Consider the following 20,063-nt stretch of genomic DNA (forward strand, 5'->3'; position numbering starts at 1 on the left):
AAAAATGCGTTTTCAATCTGGATTTAAAAACCAGCACTGATGTCGATTGCCTAATGTGAAGAGGGAATTTATTTATTTATTTATTTATTTATTTATTTATTTATTTATTTATTTATTTATATTTAGCTAGGGACAAAACCTGAAAGTAAAATTAATGGAGAGGCCTAATGCATAGCCTAAGGTGGTGGCCAGTCACTTTAGTTACTTTAATTGTGTTTGATTTTACAAGTTTTATGGAATTGTTAGGTTTATATGAATGAGATATTCTCCCGGCAGTGCGGATAAGCATAAATTCCCCTTTCGCCAGGCAAGTTATAGTAGAACAAAGGTGTGTTTTGTTCGTCAAAAAGACTGCTGTTTTTGGGAGGGGTTAGCAAACATTCCTATTAAGCATTTATATATTGGTTTAAGAAGTACATACTTCTCAAACCAATACTATTAGTATCCTTATCCTTGCGTGGACATAGACTATTTTCACTTTCATTTATTTATATTGTACATAGTATGTTTTAAAACTTATTTCTAATTTAATATGACACTTTGATTGCCTTTGTCTTAATTATATTTACACCTTATTTAAGGGGTTTCTCTAGTTCATATAAATATTTTAAGGGTGCATCTGTAACTAAACAATTTCTGATTCTGATTCTAGACCATGGTAAATCATAATGTGTTTCCTGCTGTGAAATTAGACTTGTATCAAGATACATAATGCATAGCATAAGGTAGTGGTCAGTCATTGAACCGTGACAATTAGATACTGGACAGTTCTAATTGTCCAGTTTTATTTTGAATATAGCTGAAATATTTATTATGGCATATATATATATATATATATATATATATATATATATATATATATATATATATATATACACAATTCAAAGGATTGTATTTTAAAGTAACGGCTTTAGTCACTATAGCAACAAAGCCTCCTTTTTCAATTACGTCACTACCGGAAAGATTCGTGACGCCAGGAAGAGAGCAGCGGTGTGTGAGGCTCCCGCTGAATGAAATTGAACGGCCAACTCAGTTCATTCATTCAACTTTATGAGGAAATTTGACAGTGTGTGCCAAGCATTACATGTTAGTTTGTGCTACCAGGTAAGAGTGAGCAGACCGCGGAGCTCAGTCAGTTAATGTTCGCGAGCTGGCTGTTAAACCCGGCGTGTTTACATCGTTGCTAGTCAGTGTTAGCAACCTTGTGCTATAAATATCAGCATCAGGGACAGTCACACAGTGTCTGAGCTGATTAGGTGGCATTTGGCCGTTGTGTCTTGAAATAGCCAGACGTACCATCACCTGCTTAACAATAGTAATGTCCCGTTTGGCTCTCTGTTTTATCACAAGCTGCTCTTGTTTGTTTTAAGTCGAGCTCCAGCCAGTTACATGGTGGCATCCTAACACCTTTCCTTTGAATTTGCCCGTCTCTCCCTTTCTGCAAGGTGTGCGCGTGCATGTTTGTTATTGTTGCTGGAAATTTTTTGCTTAGGGTGCGCGTGCATACCTGACTTCAGCTGCAGTCGTGTGTATGTGTGTGTGAAGAGCACCGAAGAGTCATGTCGGTGTCGGTTATCATTAAGTGGGGAGGTCAGGAATACTTCATCAGTTCTCTGTCTGAGGAAGACACGGTGTTGGACCTGAAACAGTCCATCAAGACCTTGACTGGGGTCCTGCCAGAGAGACAGAAACTCCTGGGACTCAAGGTCAAAGGTGAGATGATGTCAATGATAAGTACCTGATTTTTGAAGTATTCTGATTTCTGCGCTAGTTAGTGTAAATAATGCTATATGAAGTCCAATCCAAGTGTGAGACCAAAGGACATTTCATCTTGTGCTTTTATTTAATTGTGCAGTCTACATAAAAGACCCTCCTGGATGCTAATCATATTTAAAATAATCACCCCTACATCTAGCCCCAGGTCTATGTGCAAAAGTTTCTGTTTTCTCCACCTATCTGCAGGCTATTGAGTATATAAATTATTTTATTTTATATATATAATTTTATAAAAGTTATGCATGCTCTTAATATGATTTTCAGAATTTCTCTCTCTATATATTTTCTGTTCCTTTCCCTTTCATCTTGCCCTCAGGTAAACCAGCAGAGGATGAGATGAAGCTGGGCTCGTTGAAGTTGAAGCCTAATACCAAGATCATGATGATGGGTACCAGAGAGGAGAGTCTGGTAGGTGGATAGAGAAAATGAAAAAAATATATATCTGGCTGGAACTATTATAGAAGGACTGTGTGCCTGGCTAGTGTTCAGGTTTACTAGACAAGAGAGGTGAGGGGTAACTTGTAAATAATCTGTTTAGTCAGGATTTTGGAATCAGCTAGCTTTGATTAATGGATCAGAAAATGGTTGTTTAGGTGAAGATCTGACAGCCGTTGACATTTTTGAGGGATATATGCTATGGGTATAATGTACTGACTGATACAGTTTTAACCGTGCACATATTTTGTTTCGTGAAGGAAGACGTTTTAGCCCCTCCACCAGAGAATGATGACGTTGTCAATGATTTTGACATTGAGGAGGAGGTCATTGAAGTGGAGAACAGGTCTGTCAGAATTTTAGAAATTGTTGAAGGAAACCTGTCTTTGTGTGTGGATGTGTGGGTGCATTTGAGAAACAAATATTGTTTTATGTCTTCAGAGAGGAGAACCTGGCAAAAATAGCTAGAAGAGTCAAAGAGTACAAGGTAGAGGAACTAAACCCTCCTAGAGAAGGCAAGAGGCTCCTGGTTCTGGATGTGGACTACACACTGTTTGGTGAGTTGATATCATCATGTGTCTCTTTAATAAGATGCTTTGCAAGAAACAAAAGAGGAGGCTTTGCAGTTACTGTCTGTTTATCAGCTGCTTGTTTTACCATGGACACCCATACAATAATACTGTGTGTGTTCAGATCACAAGTCATGTGCAGAAACGGGTCAGGAGCTGATGAGACCCTACCTTCACGAGTTCCTGACATCAGCCTATGAGGACTACGATATTGTAATTTGGTGTACGTATCTGTCCGTCTCTTTCCCTTGTCTGTGGCAGTGGTTCATTGCTTTTGTGTTAGAGTGTGGGGTTTTTGTATAAGTATGTCTGTCTAGTTAATTCCTGATGTTTTGGCCCAAATTGAGCATCTGATCCACCAAGAAGAACAAAAAAACCAACCAAAAAAGAGACTGAGCTCGCCCATTTTTGTAATTGTGGTAAATACCCAATTAAACGTCCAGTATGTGTTTGGAGAACCGCGTCCTCTCACTGAGATGCCTCTTGTGCTTGGGTGTGTGTAGACATTGTGTTGTGTTTAATTGTTATTTTTTTCTTTCATGATTTAATTCATTACTAATTAACACACATAATGTGTTTTCTCTTTTAAGCTGCTACAAGTATGAAATGGATTGATGCAAAAATGAAGGCAAGTACTTCTCTTATTTCTTATTTCTTTACCGTGGCTCAGGGGGTTGGGAATCGCATCTGTAACCGGAAGGTCGCCGGTTCGATCCCTGGGCTCTCTGTCCTGGTCGTTGTGTCCTTGGGCAAGACACTTTACCCTACTTGCCTACTGGTGTTGGCCAGAGGGGCCGATGGCGCGATATGGCAGCCTCGCTTCTGTCAGTCTGCCCCAGGGCAGCTGTGGCTACAACTGTAGCTGCCTCCACCAGTGTATGAATGTGAGAGTGAATGAATAGTGGTATTGTAAAGCGCTTTGGGTGCCTTGAAAAGCGCTATATAAATCCAATCCATTATTATTATTATTTACCATTTCTTTTATTATCCTGTACATTTTGTTGCCAAAAGGTGGCAGTGTTAACCAAGTTGGCATACATTATATGAGTGTAGATTGATCAGAAGATAACACCACTGTGTGTGTGTGTGTGTGTGTGTGTGTGTGTGTGTAGGAGCTGGGAGTGACAGACAACCCTAATTACAAGATTACGTTCATGCTGGACAGTGGGGCCATGATTACGGTACACACCCCAAAGAGAGGAGTTGTGGAGGTTGGTACACTTGCTGTTTAAAATATTGGCCTGTGTCACTGTTGTGGTCACACATCAATGCTTTGGACATATCTTTCACAGAAGAAGAAATGATTTATAATATATTTGGATTTATTTTAGGTTTAAGCGTTATTCATTCTGGCAGTTAATGGGTCATTGAACATAACACTGCAAGAAAATCAAATTTGTATCCAATCTTAGTGTCATTATCTAAAGCCATAATCTAATTTTTGTTCAGCATTATTTCTATAACTAAATCTGAGCATTGATATTATAGAATATATCATAGTTTCAGAGGGAACATCTCCAAGAATTTAATGTTTGTCATACTGAATAACAGAAACACGCATTAGTATTGGTAGTATCTATTTTCAGATGATCCTCAAAAAGGCATTTTGGGTAAACTGCAAGCATCACATGACTGTGACAGACAGTTTCATGGTCAAATGTTTTTCTGCCCTAACTGACCACTCAAAGTGCTTTTTCCTACAGCATCATTCACCTAATCACACACACTACAGTCATATTGTAGCAATCTCCAAATGTTAAATAGGAGGTTCTGTTTACTCAAGGAGTGAGTGAGAGAGAGAGAGCTACACATGTACACAACATGCACAAAGGTTTGGTTTTGAAAGTTTAAGGCTATGTTCACACTGCAGGCGAAAGCGCATCAAATCTGATTTTTTTGACCCTATGCGACACATATCCGATCATGTTATGACAGTGTGAACGGCACAAATCCGATATTTTCAAATCCGATCTGGGTCACTTTCATGTGTGGTACTGAATCCGATACATATCCGATGTTTTAGAAAGCGACTGCTGTTTGGACGGTCATGTCGCATTAAATCCGTCTTTTACGTCACTGACACAAGACAGACGCCAATTATCAGTGCCGGAGAAGCGCCCGATAAGACATCGCAAATGCTTCCTGGCCATCCAGCGTAGATGTCAGTGAAACTGTTGGGAAGACAACGTTGGAGAAACGTGAACATTTTATTTATACTGTATAATCTGCAGATTCTGACAGAAATCTGCAAGTATCCTTTGCAGCACCGCTCCTCTAAAACAGCAATAAGGATCATTATTAGGTGTCTTGCCCAAGGTTGAAGTGTCTTGGGCAAGACACTTCAACTGTTGCCTACTGGTGGTGGTCAGAGGGCCCGGTGGCGCCAGTGTCCGGCAGCCTCGCCTCTGTCAGCGCGCCCCAGGGTGGCTGTGGCTACAATGTAGCTTGCCATCACCAGTGTGTGAATGTGTGTGTGAATGGGTGGATGACTGGATATGTAAAGCGCTTTGGGGTCCTTAGGGACTAGTAAAGCGCTATACAAATATAGGCCATTTACCATTTACCATATTTACATTATTATGTAAATAACAAAATAACTTAAAGCAAAAATTGGGAAACGTAAAGTCCGAAGTCTTTATATTAAGGGCCATCAGTCAAACAATATTGTTTGGTCTGGGTCTAAACAGCGCGTTGTGTGTGACGTCTTCTTTTGCGCATGCGGGCCGCTTTGAGGGTTCACACTAGAGCACGTTTACTGGTCGCATTTTATTTGTAGTGTGAACGAGCAGACAAAAAAATCGGAATTGAGCATTAAGACCTGCAGTATGAACGTACCCTAACTTCCACCCTTTAATGATGTCATGAGCAACATGCCCTGTCATCTTAGCTGGTGTCATAAAGTCACTGCAGGTGGAAATTCCATGTGATGAGTCAACAATGTGAAACCTTGGATCTGGAAACCTTCACTGGTTTATAATTGGTGCTTTCACAAAGGATATGCACCACACTTGATACAGAAATTATTTTTAAAAAACCCTTCTTAAAATGTGTTACATTTTAGATAATGAAAAATAGCTTAAAGTAGTTTGAGCTGCAGAAATAAACAGCCAAAATGGAAAATACATCAAACCAGGTCAGGAAATTTGTTCTCATTCTGTCCAGGCTGTCCTTAGCCTGATGCTCCCGTTGATGCCTTTGAGCACTCTCTCAGAGCTCAATATCTGAGAATGAGTCAATAGATGATCATGAGTGTCGCAGCAAATTGCTTTTCCCCCCTCTAGTTTAGTAAACTGAGTAAAAGGGAAAATACATTTTACATCTTCAGGACCTTAATTTGTTTCATTGTACAAATTATTTTTTGAACATGTGAACGCAAATGCTGTTTCTCTATTTCACAGTTACAGTAGAAAGTGTCCAAATAATTTTGACGCAGAAAGAAATCACGAATAGAAGACGAGTTTGGTGGTAAAAAAAAATAGATATGCTGTCACTTGTTTCAACTAAACACCATGTGGTGATAACGCTCTTTGGAATGTACTTTTTTTGTTTTCTCCAGTGAATCATCAGACGAGATAAAACAGTCAATGCCTGTCTCTATTACTTGACATCTTAGGCATTAAGCTTGTCCAGCTTAGTTTGTCAGACTATGATATAGGCCACGATGTTGATGCTCAGAGCAGGTTATACACACACACGCGATATAAAACCCATTTCATTCACCATTTACCTAAGCAGGATTTTGGTAGTGCGCTTCAGATGATTTGGCTTAAAACTGCTGGAACAATTGAATATTAAAAAGAACCACCCCTCTGTACTTCAAGGGCCTGAAAAAAAGATAAGTAAATCATAGTATGAAGGTATAATTTTTCATAACTTCATTAAATAAGATTACTGTGCATGAAAACATATGTGAGTCTTGGGGTGTCAAATGGGAAGCACATATATAATATGGATTTGTCGTGAGGATAAATTTGAAAGACCCTCCTGGATGCTAATCATATTTAAAATAATCACCCCTACATCTAGCCCCAGGTCTATGTGCAAAAGTTTCTGTTTTCTCCACCTATCTGCAGGCTATTGAGTATATAAATTATTTTATTTTATAAGAGTGGTGATATCTCTTTGTCAGAGATTTGTCACTAGATAAAGTTGTATACACGTCGTGCTTGCTAAGTAACTATGTAAATTCTCGGGAATGTTTCTGGCTTATGGTCCTAGGTGACATGTATCACATCGTTGTTGTTTGGGGTTTTTTTTGTTTGTTTACATTCTGGTAAGTCATTTAGCACTCTAGGTGTGACTGCACGCGCCGTGACGACATGTTGTAATGTGCTTGAATACCTCTTTTTCATGATGTTTGTGGAGGACATTTACTGCTTTGTGCAAACATCATGGCACTGATTTAATCTATTTTATGGCTTCCGCAGGTGAAGCCCTTAGGTGTGATATGGGGGAAGTACGGAGAATTTTATAACAGGAAGAACACCATTATGTTTGACGACATTGGAAGAAACTTTCTTATGAACCCACAGAATGGACTTAAGGTTGGTTAGTTCATACAATTATCTTGACCATTTTTCTCTTCTTTTGGTACAATAAACTACAGATCTTAATGAAGCTGTCTCTTTATTTGTTGTTGTGAATTTGTGTTAGATCCGACCCTTCATGAAGGCCCACCTCAACAGGGAGCGGGACAGAGAGCTGTATAAACTGTCTCAATACCTCAAAGAAATCGCCAAGCTTGACGACTTCAGTGGACTCAACCACAAACACTGGGAGAGGTACGCACTCATTGAAAAGCTAAACAGTATCATTTGCATAGTTGTAGTTGCATACTTCAAACCCACAGCACCTGCTAGACCTGAACAGCCATTTACAAGAAAATACTAGATATATTAAAAAATAACATCTAATGCCAACACACACATGAATCTTACTTAAATTTTACTTGATTTCAGATTATTTAAAGTATAAAATTCATCCTAAAAAATGCATCCAATTCTGGGGATAAATGAACACAATCTAAAGTAAGAAGGAGACTTTTGCATCCCAAGCAAAGAAAGTAACTGTGGTACTCAATGAGGAACTCACCAGTGGCAAGAAATTTGTGAAACAGTGTTGAGGTGTGCAGTAGGAATTACAGATGAGTTTAGGGTCGGGGTAGAGTTACATCAGGGATCAGTGTTGAGCTCTTTCTTATTTACAGTTGTGATGGAAAGGTTAAAAGGTGAGATCTCAGTGCAAATTTCCCCTTTGCACTTTGTTGTGTCCATTCTTAGCTTTATTTTTGTTATCTGTGATGCCGTAGGACTGTACATGGTTGGTTATTTCATCGACTGTTCAACTTATGATATAATTTGTTTGTGCTGTACATGGTACGTGGTAGAGATGGCACGACACCACTTTTTAATGTCCGATACCGATTCCGATATCATAAATTTGATTTGGATATCTGCCGATACCGATATGAATCCGATATAGCGTATTTTGTAATCAATAAAACTGTTTTTTAATATAAATATCTTGCTGCATTTTGTATAAGTTCATACTCAAGTTTTAAAAAACAAGAGACTGAAGCTATTCTGTTATACCTGTATGCAAAAAATACACTCAACCCAAAACATTTTATAGTTCAGCAACACTGATCAATCTAATAAATTTAAACCTACACCATCCTCCATATTCTGGTATTTTAAAGAGTAAGCAAGCAAGGCAAGGCAAGTTTTTTTGTATAGCACAATTCAACAACAAGGTGATTCAAAGTGCTTTACAGAGACATTAGAAACAAAAACAATGATTTTAAATTGATTAAAACAAACAAACAAACAAAACAGTATATAAAATCCAAAATCAAAACAGGTAAAATCAGAACAGTAGATAAAATCAGTAGTTAAAATGTAAGTTTTGAAATCTAAGCTTAAGTGCGGATTTGGTGCTTCATTTAAATGCAGCTGAGAATAAGTGAGTCTTCAACCTGGATTTAAATAAACTGAGTGTTTCAGCTGATCTGAGGCTTTCTGGGAGTTTGTTCCAGATATAAGGAGCATAAAAGCTGAATGCAGCTTGTCCGCGTCTGGTTCTGACTCTGGGAACTGATAAAAAACCGGATCCAGATGACCTGAGGGATCTGGAAGGTTCATACTGGGTCAGGAGGTCACTGATGTATTTTGGTCCTAAACCATTCAGAGCTTTATAGACCAGCATCAGAACTTTAAAGTCTATCCTCTGACGGACAGGCAGCCAGTGTAAAGACCTCAGAGCTGGACTGATGTGGTCCACTTTTTTGGTCTTAGTGAGGACTCGAGCAGCAGAGTTCTGAATGAGCTGTAGTTGTCTGACTGATTTTTTTTAGGTAGACCTGTAAAGATGCTGTTACAGTAATCCAGCCTACTAAAGATGAATGCATGGACTAGTTTTTCCAGGTCCTGTTGAGACATCAGATCTTTTATCCTTGAAATATTCTTGAGGTGATAGTAAGCTGACTTTGTTATTGTCTTAATGTGTTTTTCTAAGTTTAGGTCTGCATCCATCACTACACCCAAATTTCTCGCCTGGTTTGTGGTTTTTAGATGTATAGATTGAAGTTCTCTGGTGACCTGTAATTGTTTTTCTTTGGCACCAAAGACTATTACTTCAGTTGTTTTTATTTAGCTGGAGAAAATTGTGGCACAACCCAGTCATTAATTTCCTCAATGCATTTACCAAGAGCCTGTACAGGGCCTCGGTCTCCTGGTAACATTGTGATATATATTTGTGTGTCATCTGCATAGCTATGATAGTTTATTTTGTTGTTCTTTATAATCTGTGCCAGTGGGAGCATGTAAATGTTAAACAGAAGGGGTGCCAAGATGGAACCTTGGAGAACTCCACATGTGATACTTGTCTGCTCAGATGTGAAGTTACCTATTGATACAAAGTATTTCCTGTTTTCTAAGTATGTTTTGAACCAGTTTAGTACAGTTCCTGAAAGACCTGCCCAGTTCTCCAGTCGTTTGAGTAATATGTTGTGGTCAACTTAGTGGGAATATTAAGCAACCTAACTAATAGGGTTGCCAACTCCCAGCAAAAATATTCAGGAACCGCCCCCCGCCCTTAATTGATGTAATCAACTTTAATTTAATGCAAGTGTAAAACAAATGCACAGAAATCAATTATTTTTCTACAATATTTAAATAGATTCAACATCTTTCTTCAACAGAATTGCAGACTGCACAGATGGTACCTTCCCAAAGGAAAAAGTACTATAGCTTATTAGGGTGTATATTAGACTTATTAGTTACTATATACAATAATGGATTTCTATACATTTAATCAGATGACCACTTTTGTTGTAAGATTCAGATAATTATTTATTCAAAGTTTTTAAAGGACATAACAAAGAAAAGTATTTCTTTGTGGCCCCCTTTCCCTGTTAATGCCCAACCTGGCCCCCGACAAAACTTTGCTAGACCCGCCCCTGCACAGTTACCAGCCGTCAGCTACCTAGAAAAGGATCCTGGTGTTATTTGTCTCTCAGAAACAGTTCATAACTTCCCTTCAACTCATTCATGTCACCTAAAAGGTAAACCTGTTTTTCCATCACCTGTTCAGCTCTGATGATTCAGTAAGGACATCTCCTGGTTTCATCTTCATGTTTCCCTCTCACCACATATCCAAACGGATATCATGACCAGCAGCTTTTACAGCTGTGGCTCCAGCAAACATCAGCTGATACTACAAAGTTAATATTAAATACATTCTAACAACAGCTTATCACGCTTAAACGTGCTGCTGTTGTTTATCCGCTGGTCTCCTCTTTGTAGCGCAAAGTGGGCGATAAACAAACAAGAAAGACAGGACTTGCGGCAGAAAAGCCGATCAGCTGATCATTGATCAGTTTCATGTTTGAAGTAATAACAGGAGAGGAAGGGGAAGTGAATGAGAGAAGTAGATGCAACTGTGCAGCAAAGACAGAATAACTCCAGCTTTGTGTCTATTTTTGAATTCTAGCTGAAGTACGGGACAAATCGCTTCCTTTTCACCTCAATATGGAACTCCGATGGCCAGTCCAGCTGTGGCTCAATACATCAGTTGTTAAGCGTAACGTGGAAATACTATGCAAACATTCAGGGATGAACTTACACACTTGCTTTGCTTCTGTGGGATAGTTTTCGCTGAGATGAAATGCCACGGTTAGGAAGCATGTAGCGAGGCTCCAAATGCTCCAACAGACCGCCAACAGGTCTCGCAGACAACAGCCGCTCTATCACGTGACAGATACTGCTCCGATGCGCCGAGCTGAGTTACGCCAAGTAGCACGTTTTGTGAGGTGATTTTGTGATACTTCGGATCGGATTACATTTTTTATTTTTCTCCGATATCCGATCCAGTAATTTAGGTCAGTATCGGACCGATACCAATACGTAATATCAGATCAGTCCATCTCTAGTACATGGTAAAGGCTTTAAATGTTCTTCCATTATGTAGTTACTCATTTTTAATGTTGTGTCCCAGTGTCATTTGTACATTTCCCCAAATCAACATGAACTCAACTGAATGTGTTTAAAATATGCGCTGAATGTGTGCCTGTTTGTTTCTGCAGGTACCTATCTAAGAGGCAGCACCACTGAGGAGGGACTATATTATCAGCGCAAAGACTTGGAGTGGATGCAACCAATGCATCATCCGCTTGTCAAACACAAGAACAAACATAAAGTCCTTCATACCAAACCTCACTAAAAGTCCAACACTAACCCTACAATTACACACAAGGTCAAAACCTCAGGACTGAGACGGGCTTCCCAGTTTATATATCTGCATGTTCTCTGCCTTCTCTTAGTCTGGAACATTTGTTTGTTCAAATATTGTTTACAGTTACTATCAGTGTGCAAGGTGCATTGTGGGAAAAAAAATCCTGTTTGAGACCACACTGATTTAATGTCACAGACTCCAGCTCACCTGTTTACTCATGGTGGTCAACAAGGGTTTAATATAGATAACTGAGGTCCACTATTTCCTGAAAGTATTCGAGATCTTTTACACCTGCTTGGTATTTTAGATGGGTGAATAGTAGCAGATGTGTTAAGTTGATTACCAGTAAAAAATACTCTATCAAGCCTCTCTGCTGTACCAAGTGAGTAGGAGAAGATACAAATCTAATTTCATTATAGTTAAGGTCAGTAGCCTGCCTTCAAAGAGACTGACCGCAAAAAGCTAAAGAGCGAAAAGAAACAAATAAGCAAAATGAAGTTACATAACCATTGAAAGTGTTTTCAGTATGCGAGGATATCCTGGTAATTTAACGTGTTTTTTTATGTAGTATTTGGATTGTCTGTTTGATTTGTAATAAATGAAGTGAAAAGTTGGAACGTCTGGAAGTTTTGTGAGCGTCAAACAAATAACAGCAGCCTGCACATGCAGACGTATGCAGCAATTCTAAAAACTACTGAGAGACCAAAATCTGTTGGTCTTAGAACTGGCTAGCTAAAATATTTCATCAAAACAGTGGCTTTAGTGAACAAGTGTGACACCATTTGTTACGTGTCTGTAGGTGGTCACTACAAACAGGCCTGTTTTTTGTTATTTACATTCTGTACATGCATATTACAGTCAGGCTTCCATGGCTGGATATTCATGTGCATACATGTCCAGAAACGTATTCATGTTTTTCTGTGCATGCTGATTCTGTTACGTCACAGGACGCAACACTCGAACGGACATAAAGCATAGGTTTTATTTCGTTGATGCTCGTGAGATCGTGACAGCTCTTCATTGAAATGTTTCTGGAACATCCAAATGTCAATGAACCAACTAAAGGTGATGAGAATACAAGAACTGGATAGCACATTTTTTTAATTGTGTGTTTTGTTTTTTTCTCTTTTGTAACTAAAGTGGGTTTTTACACATTTCACTACTTATTAAGGTGGGCCTCATTTTATGAAGCTGAAGCTCTGGAAACATAAGCTATATGATATGTCAAGCAGTCCCTGGAAATTCAGTTTCTTTTCATTTCTTGAGCTCTGCCTTTTTTGTGTGTTTTCTTCATTTCATCGACAAAATTGTGGCTGTAAATAGGAAAATAAACCTTTTTTTGTACCTCGCTTGCTTGTACTGTTCTACATTCCTGAGGTAGTTAAAAACGAGTTAATCTTTTACAGTTAGAAACATTTCATTACTTCCTGTTCATAACTTGTACACCACGAACACCATAAAAGATAAAAGATAATTCATTGAATAAAGAACGTAGACACTAACGACCTGGCCAATAATGGCACCTCCCAAAACACCATGGTTTCTAGTGCCTCCCCTTCATTTAAATAGTAAATGGCCTGTATTTATATAGCGCTTTACTAGTCCATAAGGACCCCAAAGCGCTTTACACATCCAGTCATCCACCCATTCACACACACATTCACACACTGGTGATGGCAAGCTACATTGTAGCCACAGCCACCCTGGGCGCACTGACAGAGGCGAGGCTGCAGGACACTGGCGCCACCGGGCCCTCTGACCACCACCAGCAGGCAACGGGTGAAGTGTCTTGCCCAAGGACACAACGACCGAGACTGTCCAAGCCGGGGCTCGAAGCGGCAACCTTCCGATTACAAGGCAAACTCCCAACTCTTGAGCCACGATCGCCCCACAGCCATGATCGCCCCCTAATGTCATAAATATTTTTTCAGTATTATTACTGACTATTATTTTCCTACTGTTGTCATTGTTATTACCTATTTTTGTCTCGCGTAGCCACATGATGAGTGAATACACATGCAACTCGCACAATATCAGAATATAAAATATGCAAATATGTACAAGTACTTTAGTTTTATGATTTTGTGTTTTTTCTAGTTTGTCAGTGCATTTTTCATCTTTTGTATGTTCTGCACTCAAAATAAACTCGTCATTACTATAGATAACCCATGGGATTCAAATACATTTTGAGATGCCCTGTTATAAAATGAAAGAAAATACAATAAACTGACATGTTCATTAATTTATTATAAAATGTTGAGAAACATTCTGAACAGATATAAATAAGTTAAAAAGGGCATGAAGGAAATACTAATTCATTTCAATCACAGTACAAATCATTATTGTAACATTGTTCTGTAGTTCCACAGACATAACGAATGAGGATGAAGAGGGATGAATAAATACTGTACAGGTATACATTCACTCCTGAAGCACAGCTTCATATGTTGTGCATCACTTGAAAAAATGTATTAGACCATTTTTTTTTCCTTCTGAATTACAATATTTTTAAAAACTGTTTTCCTCTTTCTGGTGCGGCAGCAGAGTCCAGCGGCTAACGCTTAGCATGCCACGTTATGTTTGTTCACTCTGTTGGTAAAAAGAACAAAACAGTACAGATTGGATCAGTCAGTATACAATGATTTGTAAATAGTGTGAATCCTTGCACAGGAACAGAATTAGCAAAAAATAAATAAATAAAAATCAATACACTTACGTGCACTGACTCCAGTGGCTCCACGGCCCTCTGGTGAACTTGTCCTGAGCTCGCACACAGAAAACATACTTCTTGGTCTTAACGCCAACCTCATATTTGGTTGTATCAGTGGTGATATTCTGCACAAAGAAGAGGCGACTTAATAAAGACAAAGAAACCTCGACTAAACTGGACATCAGCAAAGAGATATGAATCTGGTGTATAGATGTACGTGTATTAATTACAATTATTTGATTGTCACTGTTGCAGGGATGTCCACTGTGCACCAGCTTGACCTCAAACTGTAGGCCAAAGAAGCTGCAGGGTTTCTCCCAAGTATCAGGGTAGTCCCAGCTGAACACCTTCCCATCACTGATGTGCAGGTTAGGGAGTTTTGACGGTCTCACTTTATTGAGTTGGGAGGGAGAGAAATGAGGTGGGCAAAGGTTAAAAAAGAAAGAGAATGGAGAGAGGAAATCACGGCACGATGACTAAGAAAGTTACTTTTCATACGCTAAAATACACAAAAACAAACTTACCGATTTCTCTCAGGTAGAAAGACTTTGTGTAGGTCTCCAAACGAGCATGGCTGCGTATGTAAACGGTGAAGGAAATGCGATGTTGCTCCTCTTTGTATGGGCAGTGGGCATCCTGGCAGCGAACCCCTGATGCATCAGCATCCAGCTCACAGGGGATATCTTCGGTAAAACTGGAATATAAATATAAGTTGATGTTAAAATACTATCTAGAGCACCTCCTCCACACCAGCACCCAACCAAAGTATGCTATGCATTGTCTTTGTCCTTACCGTTCAGCCTTAACCAAAACCACACTGGCATCAGATCTGAGCGCTGTTCTTTTCCAGGAGCAGTGAAAGAATCCTGTATAGTTTGGTGCCGAGCAGTGGATGTGACCTGGAGCAACAGAATTACTGTCAGTCCCCTCCCTCTCTTTTGTTTAATGTTCTTATGAACAGTGTAGCTTACACTTGTAGTGTTTCATTGTTCTTCTAGATCCCATCGAGTAAACACAAATAAATCACTCAGGGCATTGATATAATTGCTGTAAACGAGAAAAAAAGCTTTGTAGCTGCCTCTTCAACTTTAAGGTTTTGTTCCATCACAGGAAAACATTGCCTCATAGCACAAAACTGCAGAAACTTAATGTTTGAGATTTACAAAGCTGAAACATGAGCACTAACAATGTGATGATGGGCCTAATATAAAGCCTGCTCACTGTGTTGTTCTTTTCCCTCATCTTCTCTATTAAAATTCCTTTGACACTACTAATGGTGATCCTTTGATCCAGTTTCTGTTTTCTGCTCTGGAACCCCACCCTTACACCCTTTCCCTATTTTTTTTTTTCTTATCCTAAATCCCTATCTGACCATCATCTTAGCTGTTCAGTCCCATCAATACCATTTCTTCTTCAGAGAAAGCCTGAGGCTAAATCCAGTCAAAGAAAATCTGCTCTTTGCCCTTTTCCCTTCATGCATGCCTTCTTTGTTCTCCCTCCCCTACTCGTTTCACTTCTTTCTTTGCCTTTGCTCCTTTCCTTCCTTCTTTCTTTTTTTTTCAACTTACCTCCTTCTCTGTTTTCCAATATGACTGTCCTGTTGTCTGGATTAAGCTGGATTAAGATCATAGTGTGGTTCAGGTATTCTCCACTTGGACTGAGGTGGCAAGTGTAGTTCCCTCCTTTCATCTCCTCCACCAGGACCTGGACTTGGTTCCCCTGCAGAGGAGGATTGAGCTCCTGACCTGAGACACGGACATGTTCATTGTTACAATGTGGTCATAAAAAGCCATAAAGAGACAAACGGGAAAGTTTGACGTCTGGATAAACAAAAGCTTGATGAGCTATAGAGCAAACAAGCAAAAGAAAGTTCTTGTGACTTTGACTTTTTCTTTACATAAGTAAAATGAATTGAATTAAAAGCTGCGTTACCATTTTTCTTCCAAAACACAGGCTCATTCTGAAAAGCTTCTCCGCAGGTCAAAGGAACGTGAATCATGCTACCCGTAAAAGAGGGCACCCTCAGGACCACAACTAGGTAAAGCAAAAAAATTGATTTTACTGTTGGTGAAATAAAAACAAAAATGAAAACATGGAGGAATATTCAAAGACAAGGAGATACCATTATCCATGAGTGTCTCGACATCTGCTTGCTGGGTGTCAGAGCGGGCGCCACTCAGTATAGCCCACACAACCATGAGCAAAAATGTATGCATCTGTAACAAAAGAAAGGAAGTGATGGGACTCTTTTACATAAACAAATAAAAATATTTCTTTTTAAACCTTGAAAAAAGTGAAATACTCAAGTACAAAATTAACCCTTTAAATCAAAGCAGTGATAACTAAAATAAAATAACAACAAAAGAATTGTGAACTTGGAAAACTAATTAAAATCAAATAAAATTACAGAGAAAATATCCTTAGTTTAACTATCTGTTAGTTTAGTAAAAATTAAAAAAATAAATCTAATAAATTTTTTTTAGAAGATATCAAATGAAATAGTATATAAAAAAAAATCAGATAGTTCCTCCTAAAACCTTTTTGACCCTTCAAAGGATGAGAACTCAAATTTGGGAACCAGTACAACAGCATTTTCAAAGTGTTTTCAATTATATAAGAAGTTTTAAACATACTTCAAGATACCTAAATTTTTGATTTTTACATAACCCAAAGTGAGCAGATTATTCCTCCTCCTGAATATCTGTGACAATCAGATGGAATATAATAGATCTTACCCTGCAAAACTTGATTCAAAATTTCACACTGGAACCAGATGCAGTAAGCAGTGTTTGTCTGTGTAAAGGCAGCAGCTGCAGCTGCATTTATACGTCAGGCTGAGAAATCCCCACTCAAAAGAGGAACTCTTTAATACCTGACCAATGATGACGATGACAATGGACCACACTGCACATGAAAGGAAATTTAATGAATGATCAAAATAAATGGATTACCACTAGCTTTCCACCCGGCTCTCCTCTTTTGTTAAGCTTGATTAATTTAGCTGTGTTGAAGACGACAATTCATTCGGTACAAAATCCATGCTGTAATCTGATGATTGTGTGATCACACTAACCACTTTGGGGGGGAAGTAAGGCCAACTAATGATACAGAAACTTCTGTAAAACAGAACTGCAACCCCTAAAATGTTTAAATATGGTTATACGCCACTGAAAGTGGAGCAGGTAATCTAGAAAGCCGTCATGGGACTTCTAAAGAAGAACAAGAAAAAGGACGCTTCCACAGAATGCGTCAAGAGAACACAATCATCAGGAACGAAATAAAGGAGAAAACCCAGATTATAAACAAAACAAAAAAACAAAACAGGATTATCTGAATGAGTTTTGTAAACGCAATGACCAAATGGAAAAATCACTGTTGCATTTTCTTTTTTTTTTTACGTATACATCTGGGAAGTTACCTGCAGAGCGTTTTCTTTCCAAAATAACCACTAACATTTAAGCATGCCTGTGTGGTTGCACCTGTAATGACAACTCATAGACCCTTTCCTATAAATACACATAGGTATAGGGGTTTCTTTTGATTAACCTTTGTTTATTTAAAAAAAAAAGGCAACAGATGACTCAAGGGGAGTGTGTTTTATGCTGTTTTGAAAGGAAATGCAATTTCCTTGCTTGGACCCTCACTTCAATTAAGTAAAAGGTTTTTCCCCACCACTATCCTATTTCGTATTCTATGGGGACTGAAAATGTCATATCATACTAACCTTACACCACATCCACTTCCCTGTGTGTGTGTGTGTGTGTGCACGGTGCGACTTTTCTCAATATTAAACAAGTGGCTTATCAACTCTTTAACTTCCTTTGTATTTTATAGGAATTGTGGAGAGGCAGCTGGCATTCCTTCCTCATACCAGCTGAATGATAGCAGGTATGTCTTTGTCAAGGTGGGAATGCCGCTTAGCAGCACTTCTTTCAAAAACAAATCCAATTAATCAATGCTTGCGTAATTGGGTTTTTCAAGAAAACTTCCAGTTTCTGCCAGGACTAAATGAATGGGCTTAAACAATGATGTTGAAATTATAGAGAAAAGAGACTACAGGAAAAACTTAGTGTGTATTATGCTGTTAAGTGTGCTGTATTATTCCTGTTAAAGAGACTAGACAGATAAAACAGATTAGATTATCATGGATATATCAGTGTCAGATCCTGAAATTATAATTTGATCTTTTGGGGAATCCTACATTTTAGTTTTTTAAAGATTGATAAGACATATTACTGAATTGTAATCACACAACAAAGGACAGAAACAGTCCCTCTTAAATTTAGGTGTTATCAATCCCGCAGAGCATAAAACCATCAAGCCAAGCAGTCTGCCTTTACATTCGTGAAAAAATGAGTTGTTCTAATGAGCTAACTGGATTCAAGTGTGGCGCTGTGACAGGCTGCCACCTTTGTAACAAGTCATTTTGTGAAATTGCTTCCCTCAATCAGCTGGTATTATTGCAAAGTGGAAACATTTAGGAAGCACAGCAACTTAGCCGCAAAGTGGTTGACCACGTGAAATTACAGAACATGTGGGGGATGTTGCTGAGGCACATGTGTGTGTAAGAGTCAGTAGTGCTCTGCTGTTATATTTGTAGATATGATTTAGAATTTGCAAAATTCCAAAAACACCCGCGGCATTAACATCAGCACAAAAACAATGCTCTGGGAGCTTATATTACATTATTATGGAGACCTCTTGTCTCTGCTAGCCAGCTAACTAGGCCTCTTAGTTCTTGTCTCTGCTAGCCAGCTAACTAGGCCTCTTAGTTAGCTAGTTTAGTGTTTTTTGTTAATTTATGTTGTAAATTTATGTTGCATGTAGCACCTTGGTTCCTGGAGGAACGTTGTTTCGCCTCACTGTGTACTGTTAAATTGTATATGGTTGAAGTGACAATAAAGCCAACTTGACTTGACTTGTGACTGAAGCCAGGAGGCGATTATTTTAGCCTGACATTTATAATGGAAATGGCTACAGCACCTGTCCAAAGGCCCAAACAAATTAGACAAGCCAAATGTTGTTGTTTTGACATTTTAAAACCATTCTGAGGGTTTTGTTCAAATTAAAACTGATGCAAAATACACTTATAGGAGGTGATGATGTGTAAATTCAGTACTCAGGCTTAAAATGGTATTGAGGATGTCACACAGCTCATTTTACCAAGTAAAAAGAAAGTAAGTTAATTTTTGCCCTTAGCCTTAACCTTTCCTTTCAATATTAGCCACAAAATACAAGATAATTTTTTCCTATTTGTAACTTTAAAATGACGCTATGTGCATGGGAATACACAAGGGGTGATAGTGGCTCAAGAGTTGGCAGTTCGTCTTGTAATTGGAAGGTTGCTGGCTCGAGCCCCGGCTCTGACAGTCTCGGTCGTTGTGTCCTTGCGAAAGACACTTCACCCGTTGCCTACTGGTGGTGGTCAGAGGGCCCGGTGGTGCCAGTGTTTGGCAGCCTCGCCTCTGTCAGTGCGCCCCAGGGCGGCTGTGACTACAATGTAGCTTGCCATCACCAGTGTGTGAATGTGTGTGACTGAATGTAGTGTAAAGCGCTTTGGGGTCCTTACAAATACAGGCCATTTACACAATACTATGCAATCTACAAACAATTACATTGTGAGACCATTTGACGTGTAATATTTGTAATGTATTAAGCAAAGAAAATGAGTGAGGAAGTCACCTTAATTAAAACGCAAGAAGTGGAAAAACTAAGCAAGTCATAAACCTTATTAAAAGGCAATCCCAGAGTTGTAGCAAGTGTAAGTATTGTGGCATATCAGTCCAGTATGTCCCAAGTCTTCATCGAAATATGAAATTCTGAAAGAGAGATCGAAGAAAACA

At 38.8% G+C, this 20,063-nt stretch overlaps 2 protein-coding genes across 5 annotated transcripts; one reads left to right on the forward strand and one right to left on the reverse strand.

Annotated features, from left to right (window-relative positions):
* The first annotated feature begins 949 nt into the window (after positions 1-949).
* Positions 950-12,859, forward strand: ublcp1 (ubiquitin-like domain containing CTD phosphatase 1). Of its 3 annotated transcripts, none has more exons than XM_086309086.1 (11): positions 950-1,104; positions 1,446-1,713; positions 2,093-2,184; positions 2,472-2,557; positions 2,653-2,768; positions 2,905-3,003; positions 3,371-3,408; positions 3,893-3,991; positions 7,208-7,324; positions 7,434-7,561; positions 11,362-12,859. In XM_086309086.1, exons 2-11 carry the CDS (start codon positions 1,560-1,562, stop codon positions 11,387-11,389), a joined length of 957 nt encoding a protein of 318 aa, XP_086165212.1. In that variant the 5' UTR covers positions 950-1,104; positions 1,446-1,559; the 3' UTR covers positions 11,390-12,859. The 3 variants fall into 3 exon arrangements, with proteins under 3 accessions (XP_086165212.1, XP_086165213.1, XP_086165214.1); XM_086309087.1 differs by having other exon boundaries at positions 1,493-1,713; XM_086309088.1 differs by having other exon boundaries at positions 1,546-1,713.
* Positions 12,860-13,809: 950 nt separating this feature from the next.
* On the reverse strand, positions 13,810-20,048 carry il12bb (interleukin 12B, b). Of its 2 annotated transcripts, none has more exons than XM_086309091.1 (9): positions 19,948-20,048; positions 16,343-16,436; positions 16,153-16,254; positions 15,789-15,965; positions 15,014-15,119; positions 14,745-14,914; positions 14,451-14,611; positions 14,227-14,345; positions 13,810-14,099 (listed from the first exon to the last, which is right to left on the reverse strand). In XM_086309091.1, exons 2-9 carry the CDS (start codon positions 16,434-16,436, stop codon positions 14,072-14,074), a joined length of 957 nt encoding a protein of 318 aa, XP_086165217.1. In that variant the 5' UTR covers positions 19,948-20,048; the 3' UTR covers positions 13,810-14,071. The 2 variants fall into 2 exon arrangements, with proteins under 2 accessions (XP_086165217.1, XP_086165216.1); XM_086309090.1 differs by lacking the exon at positions 19,948-20,048 and adding an exon at positions 16,956-17,088.
* Positions 20,049-20,063: the final 15 nt, after the last annotated feature.

The sequence above is a fragment of the Aulonocara sp. 'chitande type north' Nkhata Bay genome, linkage group LG10 (genome assembly GCF_057382095.1).
Source record: "Aulonocara sp. 'chitande type north' Nkhata Bay isolate Kocher_YH1m ecotype deep benthic linkage group LG10, A_spYH_male_GT1.1, whole genome shotgun sequence".
NCBI classification, from domain to species: domain Eukaryota; kingdom Metazoa; phylum Chordata; class Actinopteri; order Cichliformes; family Cichlidae; genus Aulonocara; species Aulonocara sp. 'chitande type north' Nkhata Bay.